Genomic DNA, 22,266 nt, shown 5'->3' on the forward strand with positions numbered 1-22,266 from the left:
ATCTCTGGAGGATGAGCTGGAAGCACCAGAGTCGTGTTTATGCAAATGCCATCCCCCCTCCAGGAGAAGAGAACGTCAAAGGCAGAGGAGAGGGATGCTGACACACAGCTGCCCCTCCCGCCTCAACCAGAGGCACCGCCTGGCAAAGCCCCCGGAGGAAAGCCAGGGGCACCAGGGTGTGCGGCGGGGTCCCAGCAGCTGCCAGGAGACTCGCATTAGCTGAATGTGACTCTTTCAGCTTGAGTCTCAAGTGTGTCCACAAGCACCTCTGGGAAATTTAACCAGAAATTGGTAAATTTATAAGAGGCATAAACTCTCAGCTTCCCCTGGTGAGAGCTGACAAAATACTGCTTTTCTTTGCAAATTGAACAGATGGAATTGTTGGTCCTTCTGCATTGGATGTGCTGTCGTCTTTTGCCCAAGAGCAAATCTCTAAAAGAAAATGCCTTTCCTGGGCCAGTAATTAGGGACCCTCCTTGCAGCCTGACCTAGGTGTGGAGGGGGAGGGGAATGAGGGGGGAAGGTGGTGGCCTCACGTGGGCGGGATTATTCCATCAGTTTCAAACCTGGTCCCCGGAAGTCAGGGTGCAACTTCAAAGAAAATTCTCAAAAGCGTCTTTTGTGTTGATCAGCCTGAAATGAATGCCACGGCAAAGCCTTCCCAACAGCAATTTTTAGGAAACTGGGCTGCATCAAAACATGTTTTGGAGATCGGATTTTCTCTTTTTCCTTAGAAGATGATCTAACATACCCTGTTTCCTCCAAAACATCATCTTTCCCGACACATCTCTCTGCTGAAGTCTTCCATGCCCCAGGCGGGGTCCACGGTTGCCAGGCCCCACCGAGCCCTTCTCTGCCGGGAGTACCAGTGGCCGGCGCTCTTACAAGTGCTTCTGCTCCATAAGTCCGGAAAAGTGCACCGCGAGATGCTTTAGATTACTTAGGAGAAGGGGCCGTGCTTTGGCGGGAGGGTGAAACGACAATTGTGACAGTGAGGTCCCCATGGCCTGACTTCTGCCCCGCCCCCCCGGGCCATCTCCCTGCCTGCTTCAGAGGGTGGCGCCCCAGAGGGACCAGCCCTGACCTGCAGCCTGGAACACAGCCTTCCTCATGCATCCTCCACCCTGCTGAAAAAGAGGGAAGGGGGCAGGGCACAACCTTTAAAAGAATGGCATAGAAAAAAAAAAAAAAAAAGAATGGCATAGCCCGAGGACATGGCGTAAACTAATTAGAACCAAATAGGTCCAAGATGAAGGAGGAGTCCACCTCCACTAGACCTTAAGCCTCAGCATACGTTCTTTTTAACAAGTCAGCTAAATGACACACCTGCAGGCGTCTTGACAGTTCCAAGGCTGACCATAAGGGTCAAAAAGTAGGTGGTGGTCCCATTCCTGGAAATCCCTGCCCCTTCCCCAAATTAGCTGGAATATTCCTCCCACTCATTAGCCTATGAAATTACCCACCCCTATAAAAACTGACAACCCCAGACCCTGCTGATTTTCTCACCTTCTGAGATGGCCCACACTCTCTCTGTGGAGTGTGTTTCTCTCTAAATAAATCTGCTTCTTACCCATCACTGTGTCTCTCACTGAATTCTTTCTGCGATGAGACATCAAGAACCTGAGCTTCACTAAGTCTTGAAACCAGGTGTGTGATCTCAGTTAAAAGACCACGGAGGGGCTTCCCTGGTGGCGCGGTGGTTGAGAGTCCGCCTGCCGATGCAGGGGACGCGGGATCGTGCCCCGGTCCCGGAAGATCCCACATGCCGCGGAGCGGCTGGGCCCGTGAGCCATGGCCGCTGAGCCTGCGCGTCCGGAGCCTGTGCTCCGCCACGGGAGAGGCCACAGCAGTGAGAGGCCCGCGTACCGCAAAAAAAAAAAAAAAAAGACCATGAGGGATAGGCAGGGTGGGAGGGAAGGAGACGCAAGAGGGAAGAGATATGGGGACATATGTGTATGCATAACTGATTCACTTTGTTATAAAGCAGAAACTAACACACCACTGTAAAGCAATTATACTCCAATAAAGATGTAAAAAAAAAAAAAATGACCGTGGGTTTTGGCCGGGTTCGAGTCCCCACATGGGGGTTCAAGTCCCAGTCTGAGGTACATGGCCTCACTGCCACTCACGGGAATGAACCCCCACGTCCACACTCGCTGGGGGGGGTCCCAGGAGCTGAGCCCCTCCTCTTCCCCGTCCAGCCTCTCCAGCTCTGGACAGGGTGAGCCCACCGGCGATAAAGCCAGAGTCTATAGAGCAGTGACCTCCACGTGGTGTGTAGCTGTGCGCCCATCACAGGGTGCTCGTAGCAACCTCGTGACTTGGGGTCTACTGAGGCTTGGTCAGTTTATTTACCAAGGTCAGGGCAGGTGGACCCAGGACTGCCAGCCGCCTCCTAGGCAGCCGGACGCGCTCCCCGCAGCCACACCCTCCCCCTCTTCTTGCTCTTCCTTGCTAGGCAGCTCGCTTTTCCAGAAAGCTGGCCAAGGGCCAAGGCGCGAGCAGGGAGCCAGAGGGACGAGGACGTGAGAACCGAGGCTGGAAGGACGTCCACGCCCCGCCCCCCACCGCCCGCTAACACTTACACACGTGTTGCTGCTCTATTTTTAAAACCCTCCTTGGAATGCTGTGCATTCTGACATGTGCAATCCCATGCCATGGGTGGGAAATCAACAGCTAAACTCTGCAAATTACACATATTACAAATCCTTAGTGTCTCTAAGTAAACGTACACTACTCCCCACCCACCTGTAGCCTCATGGGAAATCTAGCAATAATATTCGTGACAATAAAATGTGTGTTCGCCACTAAGTCACTGAGCTTGCGGTCCTTTGTTATGCAACAGGAGGTAAACAGACAACTGATACAGGTATTGCTGTGAACTTGTTTTTTTTTAATTTAGGAAGAAGCCTTCTTGTTAACAAGAGTCGCCCAGCGGTGGAGTGGGGACCAGAGGAAAGAGAGGGACATTGCCTTAAGGACACACTTCTGAGGGGGAGGGGCCCCTCGATACTGGGACTCCAAGGACTAAATTCTTGTAGCCAGGGAAGCAAAGCCCTCATCTCGCTGTCCATTGTCTTACCCTTTACACTAGCTCAGCAAAAGTCCATTGAGCCCGCAGTGTATACAGTAGCCTCACAGGGGCCTGGGAGAAGTCAGCAAACCAAACAAACCGGGACCCCCGCCATGGCGGGGTGTGGGGGGGTCTTCCTAAACAGACTGCTGGGCCCAGGGCAGCCAAGACCCCACCCTGCCTACAGCATGCCGGGAACCCAGGAATCTAGAGCCACTCAGGTGCCTGCCGCCCCCTCAGGTGACATGCCTACTTCTCCAAGAAACACAGGCCCCTCATTTACGGATCTTAGCCCTTGCCGACGCGCAGCGTTTGGAGTGGCAGGGGCAGGGCAGCAGGGCCCCAGGTTCTCCCGCGCAGGGCTCCGGGGGTCAAGGGTGTGATCCGGTCACTGAAGGACACAGCGGACTGGCCCCACCCTCCCCGAGCACCCCACCGAAGATTTCTCTAAAGGGTCTCAGCAGTTCAAGAAGCTCTCATGCCTGGGGAAATCGCAGGAGAAAGGGAAAACAGCTTGGAGTCGAAGGGTCCGGCTGCCGGGCCGTCCGGGCTCCCCGGTTCACAGGAGAAGGATTCAAAGTGGCCGGGGACCCCAGACAAGGGCCTGCCGCCCACACGGTACAGCAAAGTCTTCCAGGTGACATTTCCTGTTTGGTTTCAAGCAAAGGCCTTGTCATAATATTTGTGCTACGTTGCCTTTTATGACTTTTTAAGCTCCTAGGCTGGCTGGAAAAGAAAGCTTTGAAAAGAAGTCAGCTTAGCGGAAAGGTCAGGGGTGTGAAAACCAAACAGGAGCTTCAGCAGCCCAGCCAGAGCGTGACAGCCCAGCCAGAGCGCGACAGCCCAGCCAGAGCGCGCTTCCACTGCAGGCGTCCTGAGCGGCGACAGCTACTGCCTGGCAAAGGACAGGTCCCAGCGGCCACGGGCTGCTGCCTTCCCCTTCGGGGGCTCCCGAGAGAGGCAACGGATGGCACCGTCCATGGTGAGACCCTGGCGTTCCCCTGGGTGCAGGGATGAGCCTCCATGGGCCCGACACAGTCTGGCACATCACTCCTGTGACAAGGACACTCAGCTCCCAATCCCAGGACCTGCTCGCTGAACTGGCGGCCTGTCTTCCAGAGAGCAAACCCGGGCTAATCTGGTGGATTGAAAGCAACTCTTGTTGCCCTGGGCACGTCGCTCTCACCCTCCGAAGTCCCCACACGATCCACACGAGAGCGTTCACGCCACAGGTGTCCGCTGAGCGCCTGCTGTTTGCAGGGCTGACGGCAGCATCCATTCACCTGCATCACCTGCGTGCCCATTTCACAGACGACTAAATCGAGGCACAGAGAGCTGAAACACTTGCCCAAATATTGAGAAGCAGGTTGAAACCACTTCTGTCGCCTCAGAGCTCACTGTGCTGGCCTCCAGCAAAGGGACGTTTGTGTTTCCTGTGAAGGCTACATTTTTAAGCACGTATTTTATGTGCTAAGACTCCGTGGTGAGAACATCAGGGCTCAGTGGAGCAGGCAAGCCCAGAGCCAGTTGGGAACAGAAAAGTAAGTACTGAGCCTGAACTTCTCCCTTGGCCGTGCCTGGGGTCTGGGCAGGGCTCCCTGGCCTCGCCCCCTTTCCTCAGCACCTCTCTCCCCTCCACCCACTGCAGTCTCTGATTCCCAGTCCACCAGGTGCAGCCAGCCAGGTCCACGGCTGGGCCCCCGAGCGTGACATCTGATGACCGCGCCTAGGTGGTGATGACAGTCCTGGACCGTACCCCCTGCACCCACAGTGGCACAGGGCCACCCAGAGGGTGCCAGGAGCAGGAGCCCAGCCCGCTCGGGGGACCAGTGCTGCTTTGTTCTCTGCTTTCTGCTCCCCATTCAGCTCCCCCCACCCGCCACTTAAGTGTGCCAGAGCTCCCCCGGGCACCGAGCTCCTGGCGCCCCGTGGGCACCCCAGGAAGGAGGGGCAGCCCAGCCATCCCAGCAGGAAGCCTCTTCCTTGGGACCCCCACCCCCTCACCTCCTCTCCCCCGCCTAGCGAGCTGGAGGCGACCCGGGGGGCAGTTCCCTTGGGGACGTGGGGCATAAGAAGCTGGGAAGACCTGGGCCCGGAGGCCGAGCTGCCTGAGGAGGGTGCCTGGAAAGAGCCGACACTCCCTGAGCACCCCGCGGGAATCCCAGGTCCCTGGGGCGCTCCCCCGAGCCCGGATGGGCCCTGCGAGGGCGCGGGGGCGACCAGCCAGCCCTGCCCCCTTGCGGGGCGGAGACAGTGGCTGGGGCCGCCTCCTCTCCCCTCCAGCGCCCCCCACGGCTGGGCGCGCCAGTTGCCGCCGGCTCAGGGGAGGCGCGGAGCCCGGGAGGGTGCTGGCGCGGCTGGAGGTGCGCGGAGCGGGGTGCGCGGAGAGCGCGAGCGAGGAGAGAGCGCTCCGGACAGCCAGGCGTGCGCTCCGCTCGGCGCCACAGGCTCGCCCCGCGCAGCCCGAGCCCCAGCCGGCCAGGCGCTCTCAGCTGGAGCCGGCGCTGCCGCCCCGGGGCCCCGAGGAACCGTGGGCTCTGGTATTCGGAGGAAGCCGGGAAAGCGCGCAGCCCCCGGTGAGTGCAAGCCCCGAGCGCTCTAGGCTGGCACGGACCAGGGGTCGGCGCTTCCCTGCTGGACGGCGCGCCCCCTCTGCCTTTCACGCCCACCCCTCGGGCTCCCTCTGCTCTGTCCCTGCCTGAGACGCGCCCACCACGCCCGGCGCGCGGAACATGCACCTCAACAGCTCGGCGCCCGGCCCACGGGTCTCCCAGGCTGGAGACCCGTTCTTGCTACCGCCATCGGGGCTGGAGGCGGCGCTCCTGGCCCCGGGCTTCGGCAACGGCTCCGGCAACCTGTCGGAGCCCGTCCCAGCGGCGCCCAGCAGCGACCTGGACGTGAACACGGACATTTACTCCAAGGTGCTGGTGACCATCGTGTACCTGGCGCTCTTTGTGGTGGGCACGGTGGGCAACTCTGTGACGGTGTTCACGCTGGCGCGCAAGAAGTCCCTGCAGAACCTGCAGAGCACGGTGCACTACCACCTGGGCAGCCTGGCGCTGTCTGACCTGCTGATCCTCCTGCTGGCCATGCCCGTGGAGCTGTACAACTTCATCTGGGTGCACCACCCCTGGGCCTTCGGCGATGCTGTGTGCCGCGGCTACTACTTCCTGCGCGACGCCTGCACCTATGCCACGGCCCTCAACGTGGCCAGCCTGAGTGTGGAACGCTACCTGGCCATCTGCCACCCCTTCAAAGCCAAGACCCTCATGTCCCGCAGCCGCACCAAGAAGTTCATCAGTGCTATCTGGCTGGCCTCTGGCCTGCTGGCCGTGCCCATGCTCTTCACCATGGGCCAGCAGAACCGCAGCGCCGACGGCCAGCACCCCGGTGGCCTGGTGTGCACGCCCATCGTGGGCGCCGCCAAGGTCAAGATCGCCATCCAGGTGAGCAGCCTCTTCAGGGGAGCAGGAGTCGGAGGGCACCAGGCCAGCGTCTCCCCTGGGGGCAAGGGTCCAAGGCACACCCTCAGGGAAGCCACAGCGCGTCTCTTTCCCTCACCCCAACAGTAATTTCTGGTCTGTGTACCCTCTGGGTACAGGAAGTTGGAGAAGTGTCCCAAAGGAAGTTTACTCCTGGGAAGCTGGGAAGGGGTGGGGGGGGTGCGGCAGGAGGGGTGGGGCTTGAGAGCAGCCTGACCCCCACTTCTTCCCACCTTTCGCTCCAGGGCTGCCAGGTCTCAGCCCCCCTTATCTCATCCCCTCCTTCCATCAAAGGGGGCTGGAACCCTAGATCAGTGACCTCTCTAGGGGAGGGGCGTCCGTGGATGGGCCTCAGCTGTCTCCGTATTCCCTGAGATGTAGGGTAAACTTGTGTGTGCTGGTGCCGGCCTCTTTCGGGAGAGAGTCCCTTCCATCAGCTTCTCAAAAGGCCCTGTGGTCCGTCTCCTCTGTAGCAGAACCGCCCCCGCCAGGACTGCTCCCCCTGTGCCTCCTGGCCTGATGCTGTCTTGGGCCAGTTCCTTAATTTAGCCTCAGTTTTCCCATCTGTGAAATGGGGCAATCACAGCCCCCACCTCTGAAGGTGGAAATTCAAGGGAGAAGGTGTGGGAAGTGCTTGTTTGGCTCCTGGCGTGTAGAAGCTCTCGGAAGCACTCTTACTGCTGGTGGTGGTGTCGACGCTGTTTCTATTGGAAAATCCTAAGGTACTAGGTGTGGTGGCAGGCGGGGGGCCCATGTAAGGTGGATAACACTGGAGCCGGGTGACCGATGGTCCTCTGAGGGTCAGGACGAAGTGCGCGGGAACCCAGGGGCCAGCCCTCCCCGGGGAATTGGCTTGGACGAGGCGGCCTGGCCAGGAAGGGGTATTCCAACCCTGGGGAGAGGCTTCTCAGGCAGGGACATTCCAGGCAGGGCCCTGAAATGGAAGGAGGAGGGCGTCCATGGGAGCAAGTCCTGGCAGAGACACCGCTTTCAACGGCATCGTGGCCTGAGAATGTGGGTAGCCATGAAGGCGGGTGGGGGGGCGTCCTCCATCTCAGGGTGGGATGGGAAAGGAGGAGCTGGGCTGAGTGGGGGTGGGGTGGGCGCTCTGGGCTGTCCCGTCTGGCTGTCGTTTCACGCCTGAGCCATCCGCAGCTTCCCAGCAGAATTGTTGTTGCCTCTGAGTATGACGGGTGTGCCAGGGTAGGACAGCTGGCGTGCTGGGGGGCAAGAGATGCCGTCTGCGTGTCCATCCCTGGGCTGCGGCTGACCCTCCACAAGCCACCACCAAGATGGAGCCGGTGGGCAGAATTAAGCTTCGGGCCCCCCGTCGCCTGTGCGGAAGACGTGCGGCTCCGGGTGTCCCTGCATGGAGCGGCCCCGGCAGCCACGTGTGGCGGGGGGATGAGTCAGAGGCCGCTGCCTCTCTACTGATGCCTCTCCTGTGCCAGAAACAGTGGCAAGCAGGGCGTATGCAGTGAACAGTGGGAATGACCTTCCGGCTTCCTTTGAGGTCTCGATGGGCTGTGCCCAGGGTTGGGGGGTTGGGGGACAGCAGCCATGACACCTGCCTATGAAGGTTGGACGTGTCAGGCTCAGGTCAGCAGCTCGGGGTCAGCAGTGCCCACTGCCCTCCAAGGGGATGCTCCCCTCGGACCCCTGCCCGCTCTGGCCCCTGTGGCTCAGCCAGGAGCAGCCGGCGTTCGGATCATCCAGAAAAAACAGCAGCAGAGGGAGCACGGCCTCCCCCTAAAGCATCCTCACTCTCTCTCGGTCATGGAACCGGACACCTCAGTGACATGGCCTCGCCTCCCAAAGGGCCACTCCCAGGAATCCTCTTGGTCAGAGGCTGTGATGCTGACGTGGGCCGGGGCGTGTCCTGCTCATTCGTGCACTGGACAGGTGTCTGTTGAGCACGTGCTGCGGAAGGACCGCTCTTGTGCCCGCAGCTGCGGCACTGCCGAGAGCTTACTCAATACTTGCTGGCGTCCTGGCGCCCTCAGAGATCAGAGTTTCCATTTTCTTTTAAAGGCCTTGGCCGTGTGCTTGGGAGAGACTGACGGGCCGGTTGTAAAGGTGCCCTTCCCTCTGATGCTGACGGCTCCCGCGAGGCTCCGTGGGCTCCTGCACGTGGGCTGCTTCCTGTACCTGAAAGAACGTTCCTCACGGGGGAGCTCAGCCCTGGCGCTGCTCCCCGCTGCGTCTCTTCTGCACCGCCATCCGCCATCCCAGGAGAGGTTTCCCCGGGGGATTTTACGTTCCCCACACGGGCTTCTGGGCCACCTGGCAGATCTGGGCCAACGTCCACAGTTTTTAAACCGTGACATCTGTCCAGAGAGGGGCTGGGTGCCTGCCTCCGTGCGTCTGCCTCTCATGGACCACGTTTGGACGTGTGGCGATGTTGGCCAATCAAATGGCCCTACTTTCCAAAACGGGGCCCCTCCCAGCCCAACTGTAGCCCACAAGGCCTGTCAGCCCTCCACATCTGTGAGCTTCCGTCCTGGACACTTGCAAACAGAGGTCGTGTTTAGAAACGAGGTGGTTCAGTGATTAGATTTCTGAGCCGCTTGGAATTGTCATTGCTGGCCACAGCTGGGCATTTTCTGGGCGTGTAGCCGGGGGCTGGGGGTGGACAGGGGGCAAGAGGAGCTTACGGTGAGGACAGGGCCTTGCAGGCCAGCGAAGGCCCCAGACCCTGGGCCTCAGGTCAGTGGGGGAGTCTGGGAGGAGGAGGCCTCAGGGCCTGCCACGTTGCCCGAGGACGGTCCGGCGCCTCCCTGGACCCCAGAGGGAACTGGATTCAATCCTCCTAAACAGACTGCTGGGCCCAGGGCCGACTTCTGGAGTGGAAGACAGCACGTGCCAGGGATTGTGGGGTCTCCCTGTTGGGAAGCGCTGTCCCTGCTCACTCAGGCATCTCCCAGGGCAGGCAGTGGTCCCCACACAGGTGGGCTGACCCTGGCCGTGTCCGGTCCACTGCGTTTCAGGCCTGGCCTCGTGCTCTGACCTCAGCGTGATGAGGTCCTGCCATCACAGGCTCTGTGTCGCAGCTGCGGGTCCGGTGGGGCCCGTGTCCATCCATCCTGTGAGAGTGTACTGGGCACTGACCGGGCAGCTGGCCGGGAGGGCAGCGACCCGAGGAGGCCTTAGTGGCAGAGGCCTGGGGGCTGAGCGTGTGCTCGACTGTGGTCGCTCACGCCCTCCTGTCCCCGTCACTGGCTGTCTCCAGAGCTCAGTTACTAGAAGGGGATCCTTTCCCTCCAAAGTACAGAGTCATCTGTGCCTCTGGGGGGGGCAGGATCTGGGGGGCCACACCTGCAGTGGGTGGGCACGTGAGCTCAGAGTCCAGACCCCGGGCCACAGCCAGAGACGCCCCAGGAATAGGGTCACCTCCAGCCCGCGATGCTGATGGGCACCTGCAGGCAGAGCGCCCAGCGCCCTGGTCCAGGATTTGTGCTTAATACTGCCCAGTGGAGCTTAGAGCCCCGTAGTGCCCAGTGCCCAGTGCCCAGTGGTGGCCTTGTGCAGTCACCAGCAAGTGTCCTTGGGGCAGCGTGTAAATCCGGTCCTCGTGACGCTCAGCCGGGAGGTAGATGTCCTCCTCCTGGGAGCACAATGCTCTGTGAGGGCCGACAGAGGACCCCTAGGAGGCTCCCAGGTTGCAGCGGCCCCTTTGCACGTGGCCGCGCCCCGGGAAGGGTGAATTAGTGACCACAGGGCATCTGCACCCCCACCCAGCGAGGCCGCCCTAAGGCAGCCTCTCCTGGCGTCACCGGCAGGAGCCCACCAGGCCTGCGTCGGCGCGGCTGAGCTCTCGGTCGTCACTTCGTGGTTGCCGTCTTCCAGGCCCCGTGGCCCCAACAGCAGCTGCGCGATGGGGGGGGTGCCCGGGGGGGGGCAGCCTCCTCATCTGCCTCCACATTCAGTGCCGCCGGCTGCAGTGCTCCTCGCTGGGCTTGGGCCCGGCTGCAGCAGGGGGGCTGGCCCTGGGCGGGGCTCGTGCAGGGGGGGCTCGTGTCTGTGGGCGCACGGGCCCGGCGGTGTCCTGAGCGCCAAGGCCATTAAAGTCTGACGTGATTCCGCGGAGGCAGAGGCAGCCGAGACCCGTCTCCACAAAGTGGAAGAAAATTGGTTCCAGTAAAATCAGGGCATCGATCATTTTCTCTGTCTCTGTCCTGTGCCACCAGCTGCGCCCGGTGCCCTCCTCCCCCATCCAGCCACCTGTTGGCGCCCCATTCGTGGATCCGCTGCTGCTTCCCCTGTAGCCGACTCGGCCTCTGACGCTGCTACTCATGGCTGAAGTTTGGCGAGTCACAGGCCCCCGAGAGTAACGTTATATTGGGGAAACGGGCAGACGCCAGAGTGAGCGCCCCCAAGACGGGGGCCATCGTGGGCCTCCTGCTGTACATGCACTGAGGACACGGCACCCCTGCCCAGAAAGCGGACCCTCCACGTATCCCTTTGTCCCCGAAATTGAGGGATGTTCTAAAAGCAGCTGCCCTGTGCTCACAAGGTGCCCAGATCATGAAAGCCCAAGACAGGCCGAGGGGCTATTCTGGATTAAAGGGGATTAAAGACACAGCCCCTGAGCACAAGGCATGGTTTCCCATCAGACCCTGGTCCAGAAAGGATGTTGCTGAGACAGTGGCTGGATGAGGTCCGTGGTTCGCTCGTGTGTTGTACTGACGTGCGACGGGACTCCTCGATCTGGCAAACTCCTGCTGCGCTTCTGCACGAGGACAGGGTCTGTCCCGAGGCTCCGCGGCAGTGAGGAGGGCAGGGACCCCCGTGAGCGGCCGCCCCAGGGGACGCCCTCAAGCTTAGGGCCGGCAGCCCGTCCCCCGCGTCTGGAGTCTCAGCCGCTGGAGGACCGGGGCTCTGGCCGTGAGCCTTGGTGCCAGTACAGGGTGCTCTCCCACGGGCAGCAGCAGGACAGTGAGGCCGGGCCAGGTGGCGCTGGAGGCCTCCGTTCCCTCCAGCAGGGGAGCAGCGAACTTCCCGTCTGGTTATCGAGCGTCTGTTTCGAGGGGAGAGGAGTCACAAGCCTTTTGTTCTTTTTTTCTGTTAGAGTGAAAGATACATAACATAAAGCTTTACCACCCATCTCCAGAGCTCTCCCATTGTTCCCCAGGGAGACGGTGTCCCCACCGGACCCCAGCTGCCCCACCCCTCCTACCCTGACTGTCCTTCTAGGGTTTGGCTGTACCAGGCCTTCGTCGGACGGGATTTCAAGCCTTTCTTTGGTCTGTAAGATGCAGTGGTCAGGAGTGCATGCCCCGTGCCGGGGGACGGAAGCCAGCCTCAACAGGCCCCCGACTGTACGACTCCGATCACGTGACCTGGGCACAGGCGGGGGCGGGGGTGGTGTCGGGTCGGCAGTGGGTGGTGAATGTGCTGCGGGCGCGTGTATCAAAACTTATGGAACTTAGATAAAGGAGTGATTTCGGTGAACGTACACCGTGTCTCCATGAGTCAGTCAGAGATGAAAGATCAGGGTCCAAGGCCTCGTCCTGTGAAGGCTGTTTGGGTGCCGGGTCCTCCCTCGGGGGTGGGGTGCCTTTGGGCAGGAAAGAACCAAAGGGTCCTAGGAACGTTCCTGGGGAGCTCGAAGGCCCCAGGCAGCCGCTCGCCCTGCGCCCACTCCATCACCGCCGGGAACCGGGCAGGTGCTCGGCACCTGGGGGTGGGGGGGAGCGGTGGTGCCAAGCTGTGGCGGCTGCCTGGTCCCCAAGACCCCCGCTCCGACCCGGCAACGCCCTGGCATCAGACCTGGCCCCTGCCGTCCCTGGTGAAAGCCTGGCCCCGAGAGGAAGGGGAAACTGAGGCCCAGAGAGGGTGGGGGTGTCCAAGCCAGGCCCAGCACCGGCCCCGGGCTGCTGCTCCCGCAAGGGGCCCAGGTGGAGCCACCCACCTGCTGCGATCCCTGCCCCCTTTGGGGACTTCACACACGTGCACCTGTGGGGGCAGCTTCATGCCCCGGGGCTGGTGCAGGAGGGCGAGGGTGGCCAGGCCAGTGCGCCCAAGAGCTCGGAAAGGGGCCCTTTGGGGCTTCTCGCCTGTGGCAGCCCAGGACCCGAGGTCAGATCCCAGCTTCTCCGCGGGCCAGCTGCAGGGTCTGGGCAAGCGATGTGACCGTCTGTGCCTCAGCTTCCTCACCTGCCGGCTGGTCCAGGAGCCGAGGAAGGGCTCAGGGGCCCACACACAACAAAACGTGGCGTCAGGAGAGACGGGCCCTCTGATTCGCCGTTTTAGGGTAACAAGAGCCCGTCTCCTCCCTAGAAAGCTCTGCGTGCCGGAGCTGGGAGCTGATCCTGTGGTCCGTGCTCAGTCCCGCTCTGGGGGTCTGCATGCACGTGTCGGGTCCTACAGGAAGCCCCTGGGTCTGGCATTGTTCCCATACCTGTAGGCTCAGGGGCCACCCTCAGCATCCGTCCAGCTCCTCCGAGAAGCATTCACTGCCTGAGGGCCTGAGCCAGGTCTCCGCAGCACCATGTGCACGAGGAATCCCCTTCTGTCACTTGTGATGACAGCCGCCTCCCTCACCCGCTTCCACTCCTACTCAATGAGCATTGTGTGTGAGGCACCACGGGTCCCGCAGGGAGCAAAACTGGCAAAGGTTTCCACCCCGTGAAGAACACATCCCGGTGGAGAAGACAGACCATTAGCAAAATAAATAATGGTAGATACAAATGGTAGATAGCAAGGAGGGCAGCAGAGAAAAGGTGAACAGGAGAGGCCTCACAGCGGCAGGTAAGGGCAGGTGTGACAGCATCTGGGGAGGAAGGTTCCAGGAGAGGGAGCAACAGGTACAGGACTGTGGCCGCCGGCACCTGCCGCGGCGACGTGGCCAAGCAGGCGAGCCCAGGGCAGGACCAGACGTAACAGGTGATCACGTAGAGCACGCAGTATCCCTTATCCAGGAAAAGTGGGCCCCACGGGAGACTCTGAGCAAGGAGCCATGTGACATGCATTTCAGGGGACCATTCTGTCTGCCTTGTTGAGAACTCAGCGGGGGTCAGGGAGGACGGTTAGGAAGCTGCTGTGGCGTTCTGAGTGCGCGATCACCGAGACCCGGCTGGTTACGGGGAAGGTGGAAAAATGATAAGATACCAGATCCAGGCTTTTCTGTTTTCTTAGGTTTAAGTTTACATCCAGTAACAATCATTTTCCTTTTGTTTACATCTATGCGTTTTGACAAATACATGGAGCCCTGTAACCACCACCACCAAAGATAGAGCCCGGTCCTGTCGCCCGTGGAGTCTCTGCACACCCCCATCCCCTCACCCACCCCGCCCCACCCCTCCGACGGCCTTGGGCCTGACTCCGACGCCAGGTACATGGAACCTCTGAGTCTGGCTTCCTTTGATTACGTAATGCCTTAAGATTCATCCACGTTGTCACCTGTGTCAATAGCGTGGAGTATGATTCCATCGTACAGATGTTCCACCGTTTGTTCACCCATTCACTGGTCGAAAGACATTTGGGTCGTTTCCAGTTTTGAGCAGTTATGAATAAAGCCGCTGCAAATATTCACGTACAGGACAGTGTGTGAACACATGCTTTCATTTCTCTCGAGTTAACACTTAGGAGGCAGATTTCTGGGTCATACGAGAAGTGTATCTAACTTTATAGGAAATTACCAGACCTTTCCAAAAGTGGATTTGCCATTTCGAATGTCCCCCAGCAACGTGGAAGGACAGTTCTCTGCATCCCGGCCAGCACCTGGTGTCGTCAGTGTCTGGTTTGGTTTCTTTGTTTTCGTTTATCCGTTCCAGGAGGAGTGTCGTGGTATCTTGTTGAGGTTTTAATTTGCATTTCCTTAACGGCTCAGGACATTAAGTATCTTTTCAGGTGCTTACTTGAAATCTGTATATCTCCTTTGGCGAAGTGTCTGTTTCCGTTGTTTGCCTATTTTTAAAATCGGGTTGTTTTCTTATTGTTGACTTTTGAGAGTTTTTAAAATATATTCTGCATCTAAGTCCTTTGCCAGATATGTGATTTGCAAATATTTTCTCCCCTTCTGTGGCTTATCTTTGTATTTGCTAACATTGCATGTCACAGAGCAAAAAGTAGGAATGTTGACAAAACCCAACTTACTTATGGATCATGCTTTTGGTATTGTACCTAATCCAAGGTCACTAAGTTTTTTTCTCTCTTCTCTTCTGGAATCTTTATAGTTCTATGTTTTATACTTAAGTTTATGATCCATTCTGAGTTAATTTTTCTATAGGGTATGAGATGTAGGTACCTTATTTGCATACACATATCCATGACCAATACCGCTTGTGAAGAGATGATCTTTTCTCCTTTGGAGTTTTTTTGCACCTTAATTAAAAAATCACCTGACCTCATGTGTGGGGTTCTATCCAGACTGTCATCTGTTCCTTTAATCTATGTGTCTGTACTGCCCCCAGCCCCACGGTCTTGACCACTGTAGCTTTATAGGAAGTCTTTCAAGTAGCACGAGTCCTCCAACTTTGTTCTTTTCCAAAATTGTTTTGGCTACTCCAGTTCCTTTGCTCTCTACATAAATTTTAGAATCAGATTTTCAGTATCTGCAAAAAAGCCTGCAGGGATTTTGACTGGGATTGTGTTAATCTGTAGATCACGTGGGGAGACTTGACATCCTAACACAGAGCCTCTTCCAATGCATGATTACACCACATCTCTCCATGTATTTAGGTCTTCTTTGATTTTTCCAACAGCAGTAGTTTTCGGCACAGAGATCCTACACGTGTTTTGTTACATTTGTATCCAAATATTTATGTTTTGGGTATTATTATATATGTACTTAAAATTTTTTTCTATTTCCAATTTTTCATGGCCGGTATATATAAATGTGATTGATTTTTAGTTATTGACGTTGTATCTTGCAACCGTGATAATAATAATGATAATTACTACTAATAATAACTTATTGATTCTAGAAATTCCTTTGTAGGTTCCCTGGGATTTTCTGTGTAGACAGCGATGTTGTCTGTGAATAGAGAAAGTTTCATTTCATCCCTTCCAGTTCTTTAATTTCCTTTTCTTGCCTTACTGGCCTAGCTACAACTTCTAGTATGATATTTAATAGGGGTGGAAGAGAAGGCTTCCTTGCCTTGTTACCGGGCTTAGAGAGAAAGTCTTTACAATTAAGGATGAGGGTTTTAGCTCAAGTCTTTAGGAGATGTTTTTTATCAGGTGAAGAAAGTTCCCTTCTGTGCCTCGTTTGCCAGGAGTTTCTATCATGAATGGACGCTGAATTTTGTCCAGGGCTTTTTCTGCATCTGTTGGTGTGATCGTATGGCTTTTCTTCATTACTCAGCTAATATGGTGAATGATATTTATTTTTTATTGTGGTAAAATATACATAACATAAAATTTACCATTCTCAGACGCACAGTTCAGTGACATTAAGTACATTCGCATTGTTGTTCAATCATCACCGTTATCCGTCTCCAGAATTTTCTTCATCTTCCCAAACAGCAACCCTTTAAACAACTGCTCCCCATTCACCCATCCTCCAGCCCCTGGAAACTACCACTTTCCTTTCCGTCCCGGTGAATTTGAGTATACTAGGTACCTCATTTCGGTGGAAAACGTTGATTAATTTAATGTTGAACCAGTCTCACAGTCCTAGGACAAACTCCACTTGGTCATGTATTATCCTTTTTATATGTTGCAGGATTTGACTTGCTAATATTTTATTGAGAATTTTGGGTCTATGTTCATGAGAGATATCGGTCTATAATTTTTCTTTTCTTGTAATGTCTTTATCTGGTTTTGGTATCAAGATAATTCTGGCCTCATGAAATGAGTTGGAAAGTGTTGGCACCTCTTCTGTTTTCTGAAAGAGAGTGAGTGGAATTGGTATTATTTCTTCTTTAAAGGTTTGGTAGACTACTCCAGTGAAACCATCTGGGCCTGAAGTTTTGTGGGAACGTTTCTAATTCAGTTCCTTTAATAGGGATGTTCAGGTTATGTATTTATTCCTGAGTAAGTTTTGGCAACTTGTATCTTTCAAGGAATTGGTCCATTTTAACTAAGTTGGCATAGGGTCGTTTGTAATATTCATTTATCATCCTTATGATGTCTGTGGGGTCTGTGATGACATCTCCTTTTTCATTCCTAGTATTGGTAATCTGTGTCTTCTCTCTTTTTTCCTTGGTCAGAGTATGGCTAGGAGTTTATCAATATTATTGTTTTTTGTAAAGAACAAGCTATTGATTGCATTGATTTTTTAAATTGTCTTTCCGCTCCTATCTGCATTTCATTTCTCTGCTTGCTTTGGGTTTAATTTCTTCTTATTTTCCTAGATTTCTTAAGGTGGAAGCTTAGACAATTAATTCAAGAACTGGGATTTCTTTCAATTATTTTTTTTTCAATTCTTTTATAATATAAACATGTGATGCTAAAAACTTGCTCCTAAATACTGCTTTAGTAGCATCGCAAAACCCTTGAAATGCCGTCTTCTAATTCAGCTCAAAATATTTTCTTATTTCTCTTTAGAAAGAGCTTCCTTTTTAGAAGTGTGTTGTTTAACCTCCATATGTTTGGCGATTTTCCAGCTAACATGTTGTTATTGATTTCTCATTTAATTCCGTACGTTCAGAGAACATACTTGCATGATATCAGTTCTTTAACGGTGTTTGTGTTTGTACTGTGGTCCCAGATAATGGTCTGTGTTGGTGGGTGATACATGCACGCTTGCAGAATATGTATTCTGCTCTTGTCGGGTGTGTTATTCCATAAGGGTCAATGTGGTTGACAATGTTGTATTATTTAGTTCTAAAGTTTCCATCGGTCCTTTTAACATGGTTTCTTTTTCTCGTTTAAGAACTTTAATCTTTTCAGTCATTTCAGGAGGGTTGCCTTTACCTCAAGGAGCATGGCTGTGATACCTTCTGTCAAGTCTTTGGTAATCCCATCATCTGAGTCTTCTCGAGGGTGGCATGTATGAATTGCCTTTTCCTTGAGAGTTAACCATATTTCTCCGGTTCTTTCAATGTCAAGTGATTTTGGATCACTTCCCAAACATTTTCAATACCGTTGTGGTATTTGGGGTTATGTTAAAATCCTCTGGAGAAGGTTGATGTTTTTCGTTGATTCTTTTCTTTTAGCCATCAGCCCAGTTAGAACTGAAGTTCTGTCCTACTCTCTGTTGGTGGTGGTTCCAATGTCAGTTCTGTGTTCAGGTTCTTGACTGTGCTATCCTGTTCTTCCCCATATGTGCACCATTCAGGGTGTAGTCTTAGATCTTGGAGGTGGTTTATATCACAGTTCAGGTTTCGGAAGCTCTACTCTGGTTCTTTGGGTGTGTCCTGCGTGTGCAGGTCGATGGTAACCCCAGGATTGGGGTCAGTTAATGCACAGAATTAGGGGGTCCCCTTTTCCAGCTCTCATCGGCTGAGATTTCCTCCCCACATGCTCCACTTTCTTAATCCTCAGGCTGGGAAGCCAGAGTATCCGGTTTAGGTCCTCTACTGACTTTTTTTTTTGCGGTACGCGGGCCTCTCACTGTTGTGGCCTCTCCCGTTGCGGAGCACAGGCTCCAGACGCGCAGGCTCAGCGGCCATGGCTCACGGGCCCAGCCGCTCCGCGGCATGTGGGATCCTCCCGGACCGGGGCACGAACCCGCGTCCCCTGCATCGGCAGGCGGACTCCCAACCACTGTGCCACCAGGGGAGTCCTCTACTGACTTTCTGAGGTCTACCTCTCTGAATCTGTTCTTGTAATGGCTGCTCACGGGCTATCAACACGCACCCTTAAGTTATCAAAGTTTGGTGAGCGTTCATATCGTACCCCTTCACACCTGACACTCTCACGCTCACTGTTCACCCGGAGGTCTGTTTTCGTGGACTTCCTTTTTTCTTATTAGTGGGTCACGTTGTCTGATTTCTTTGCATACCTAGTAATTTTTTTCTTACACTGGACATTGTAGATGACACGTTGAAGACTCTGGATTCTGCTTTCTTCCTTTGAAGAGTGTTGGCTCTTGTTTTAGCCGGCCGTTCAGTTGCAGACTGATTATCGTGAACTTGTGGAGGCTTGGCCTACACCTCATTAGCGCAGCTCTGGGGAAAGCCCAGCCCTCCTCTCCTGGGAGGATTCAAGTCTGGGCTCAGTCTCCACTGGTGATATTGTCCTTTGCTTTTAGGCTTAGTTAGGGTGGGTCTAGACTTGGCCTTCCTCTAGGGCATGGTCCTTACTACTGAGGTGTGGACTTGCTGGCATCTGAGCGGGACACTCGGTGCGTTAGGGAGGGCACTCCTCTCCCCTCCAGCTCTGCCAGAATGCCAGCCGCCCTCCCATAAGCCCTTCAAGGTTTCAGTCTGTGCACACACCCCAGCCAGCCCAGACCCATAGGAAGGCCCCCCACAGGCTTCCGAGGAGCCTACCGTGGGCATGCATGTCCCCCTCTTCAGCAGATTGAAGCCCCTCCTGCAGCCCCAAGCTCCGGTTTCCACCTCCTCAGCTGGAGTAGCCATGCTCCGCCCAGACCCCAGCTCCTAAAGCCACAACCAGAAAAGTGTCCCCAGGAAGAGAACTGGGTGACAGTGGGGCCCACCTTGTGATTTCCCTGCTCTCAGGGGCCACAGTCATGCACTGTGGCTTGTCCTGTGTCTGAAAACAATCGCCTGATAAATTGTGTACAATTGTATAGTTTATGACAGGAGAGCTTGTGCAGTACCCCACGTGGAAGTCGTCTGTGGATTTTAAACACTGCCTACTTTCAAAAATAGCTGAGGCAGCTTATGATAAAAGACCTGGTTCAAAGGGATTATTAAAATAACGTTGCGAAAGAATACGTAAAGAGAAACACAGTTACCCTAGAAGCATAAAGTTGAAGACAGCCACCGCATTTGAGTAAATCTTGTACCAAGGCTTGTGAAAAGGTGCAACATTATTTGGACTTAAACATTTTTAGCTCTTTGTCGGTTAAAAGGTGGATTTATTGTAAATTTCAATAACTCTCTCTGGACATATTTAAAGGGTAAGAGCATTCTTCAGTGAGTAATTCAAAAAGGATTCCTCTGTTTAAAAAAACACACCACTTCCAACCTCCTGAAGTTCAGAGGATCCTGGGGTTGTTTGGGAATCATCCCTGTTGAGGAGTTATGAAGCTGTGACTGCTCACAGCAGGCCGTGGGATACTCTGGTCCAGAGCATAACTTCCCAGTTGTCTGGCAGGACCCCAAGCCTCCAGCTCCCGAGGGTCAGGAGGGAGTGAAAGTACATCTGGGTCGTGTCACTTGGGAGCCCCGTCTGTAGAGCCATCCAGGACATGCTGGTCCGGAGCCAAAATCAAAGCCTCACTCATCTGTGAACCGGTCCCTTTTGGGCTCTGTGCCCGACAGGACGTGCATGGTCAGAAGCACCGTGCAGGGTCACTGTTTATTGCCCGGGCATGGGGGAGAAGCAGTTACTTCTGTGCTGACCTGTCTCCCGGGCGCTCCTGATCTGGGCTCACCGGCCGCTCCCATTGCTGCCAGCCCCTCCTGGGGATCCTTCAGAAGAAGGTGCACCGGGTGGGGGCACGGATCTCTCCATCCCAGGAACCCTGTTGGACCCATAGTCTGGAGACCCCACTCTGGACTGTCCTCAGTGTGGGGAGCCCCGTGACATCACCCCTTTGTTCTCCCCACCCCAGGGATGGGCCTGGGGGAGGCAGGGCCAAGCTGTGGCAAAGCACCCTCCGGCGGTCTCCCACTGGTCTGCCCGTCTCCCGGGGACAGCCGGTCAGGAGCACAGGCACCAGCGTCCAGGGCAGGAGGCAGGACGGAGAACCCCACAAGCAAGGGGGTCAGGCAGCTGAGTTGTGGCGGGTCCTGTGCCGACGCCTGCGGTGATGCCCATGTGGCTTTTGCAGGAGGCAGGAGGGAGAGCGGCCGGCCCGAAGGCCCCTCTGTCCCCACAGGCTGGCACGACGCCTGGGCACCAGATTCCGCCCAGTGCCAAGGCTCATTCTGCTGAGGTGGACCTGAGCCCCACCCGGGGACATCTGCTCTGCCGGGGGCTGCACAGGGTTTGAGGAGGAGGGGACATGTGAGGGCAGTGGCCGCACGCAGGCCCGGGGCTTGGGGGGCGCCGATCTCACGGGGGCCCTGAGGACAGTGGGCTCTTTGCGCGCTCAGAGGCCCAGAAGATGGGAAAAAACACCAGCCGGCCACGGCGAGCTGGCGGCGAACAGACAGCGTATCCCAGCCAAGGGAGGCTTTTCTAGAACAGCAAGGCGCCTCTGAGGCCCCCACCCTGTCAAACACGCCTGCAGACTCTCGAGGTGGATAATTGCAAGGCACTAAGACAGGGTTAACACCAGTTAAACTTCCTGCAATTCATTTTCCTGACAGCTTGTTTTAAGAGATGCCCGTCTCATGTATTAAAAATACCTACTTTAGTGTCGGATCTGGAGAGCAGCTAGAAGACGCTCACAAAGTTTCCAGTTAAAACCACCAGGGACGGATCTTCATGTTTTGAAAAAGCTCTAACACCAAACACCTTTTGTGCTTCTGTCTGTCACGGAGACCATGGGAAACTCCTTGGTCTCGGGGGCTGATTGTCCTGGGGCCACAGCAGCAAAGACCAGCAACAGACCAGGCCTCTCAGAACAATAGGAATCTATTCTCGCACAGATCTGGAGGCCAGATTCCAAAATCAGGGCGTGGGCGGGGCCAGGCGCCCTCCGGGGGCTCCAGGGGAGGGTCCTTCCTGCCTCTTCCAGCTTCTGAGGCCCAGGCGACCCTGGGCTTGTGGCCGCATCCCGCCCCCACCCCCCCCACCCCCCCCACCCCCCGACCCCCCCCACCCCCCCACCCCCCCACCCCCGTCTCTGCCTCAGTCTTCACGTGGCTTCTCCCCTGTGTCTGTGTCTCTCCTCTCTGGCTCTTCCTAAGGACACTTGTCATTGGATTTAGGGCCCCCCCCACTCCAGGATGACCTCATCTTGAGATCTTTAATTGCATCCACAGAGACACTTTTTCCAAACAAGGTCACGTTCACTGGTTCTGGGGGTTAGGACTGGACGTATGTTTTGGGGGCCACCAATAGCTCCACTAGACCACACTCCAAGGGCAGAGACAGAATGCGGGACAGGGACAGCTCTTGCGGAGAGAGGGCTGGCCCCTGTGGGCTGCCTGCCCGCATCATCTCAGCCCCCGGCCAGCACGGGGCCCCTTGGTAAATGCAGGAGCAGGAGAGGGCTGAACACAGACCTCACAGGCCGCCGTTGAGAGAGCCCCGGACAGTCCCAGGACAGCCAAGACGGGGCCTTGGGTGTCTTCATCAGAGGAGATGCCCTCTGGCCTCCCTGCACGGACACAGCCCTGGTAGAGCTGGGGTCTGGGGGAGGAAGAGGGGCACAGGCCAGGCAGGCCGAGAACCGCCTTTCATACATATTCTCATTTGACCCCCGTGGTGACCCTGTGAGGCTGGGACTATGGACCCATCTTACCACCCAGATGAAGAGGTGCCTCAGGCAGCATGCCAGCAGCGTCCTCCTGTCCCCTCTCCCAGATCCCTCCACCTTCTCTGTCCCGCCAGGGCCTGGACACACAGAGCCCAGCAGTCCGGATCGCTGGCCCTGCCCCAGCCAGGTGAGGCCCGTGGGAGGTGCAAGAGGAGTAGAGGGAGACGGCAGGTGAGCTCGCGGCCTGTGTTGCCCCATCTCCTCCCTGCTGTGCGGTGGGCGCCGTCTCCCACTGCGGCTGTGGGTTCCGTCACTGGCCCTCG

General features: G+C 56.1%; 1 protein-coding gene across 1 annotated transcript in view; it reads left to right on the forward strand.

The window, feature by feature from the left end:
- Positions 1 to 5,805: 5,805 nt before the first annotated feature.
- NTSR1 (neurotensin receptor 1) overlaps positions 5,806 to 22,266 on the forward strand; it is a 47,889-nt gene continuing 31,428 nt past the window's right edge. Inside the window, exon 1 of the mRNA XM_065893050.1 lies at positions 5,806 to 6,519. Within this exon, the coding sequence (XP_065749122.1) occupies positions 5,806 to 6,519 (714 nt within the window). The remainder of the gene's footprint in view (positions 6,520 to 22,266) is intronic.

This window comes from Phocoena phocoena, chromosome 15 (assembly GCF_963924675.1).
Source record: "Phocoena phocoena chromosome 15, mPhoPho1.1, whole genome shotgun sequence".
NCBI classification, from domain to species: Eukaryota; Metazoa; Chordata; class Mammalia; order Artiodactyla; family Phocoenidae; genus Phocoena; species Phocoena phocoena.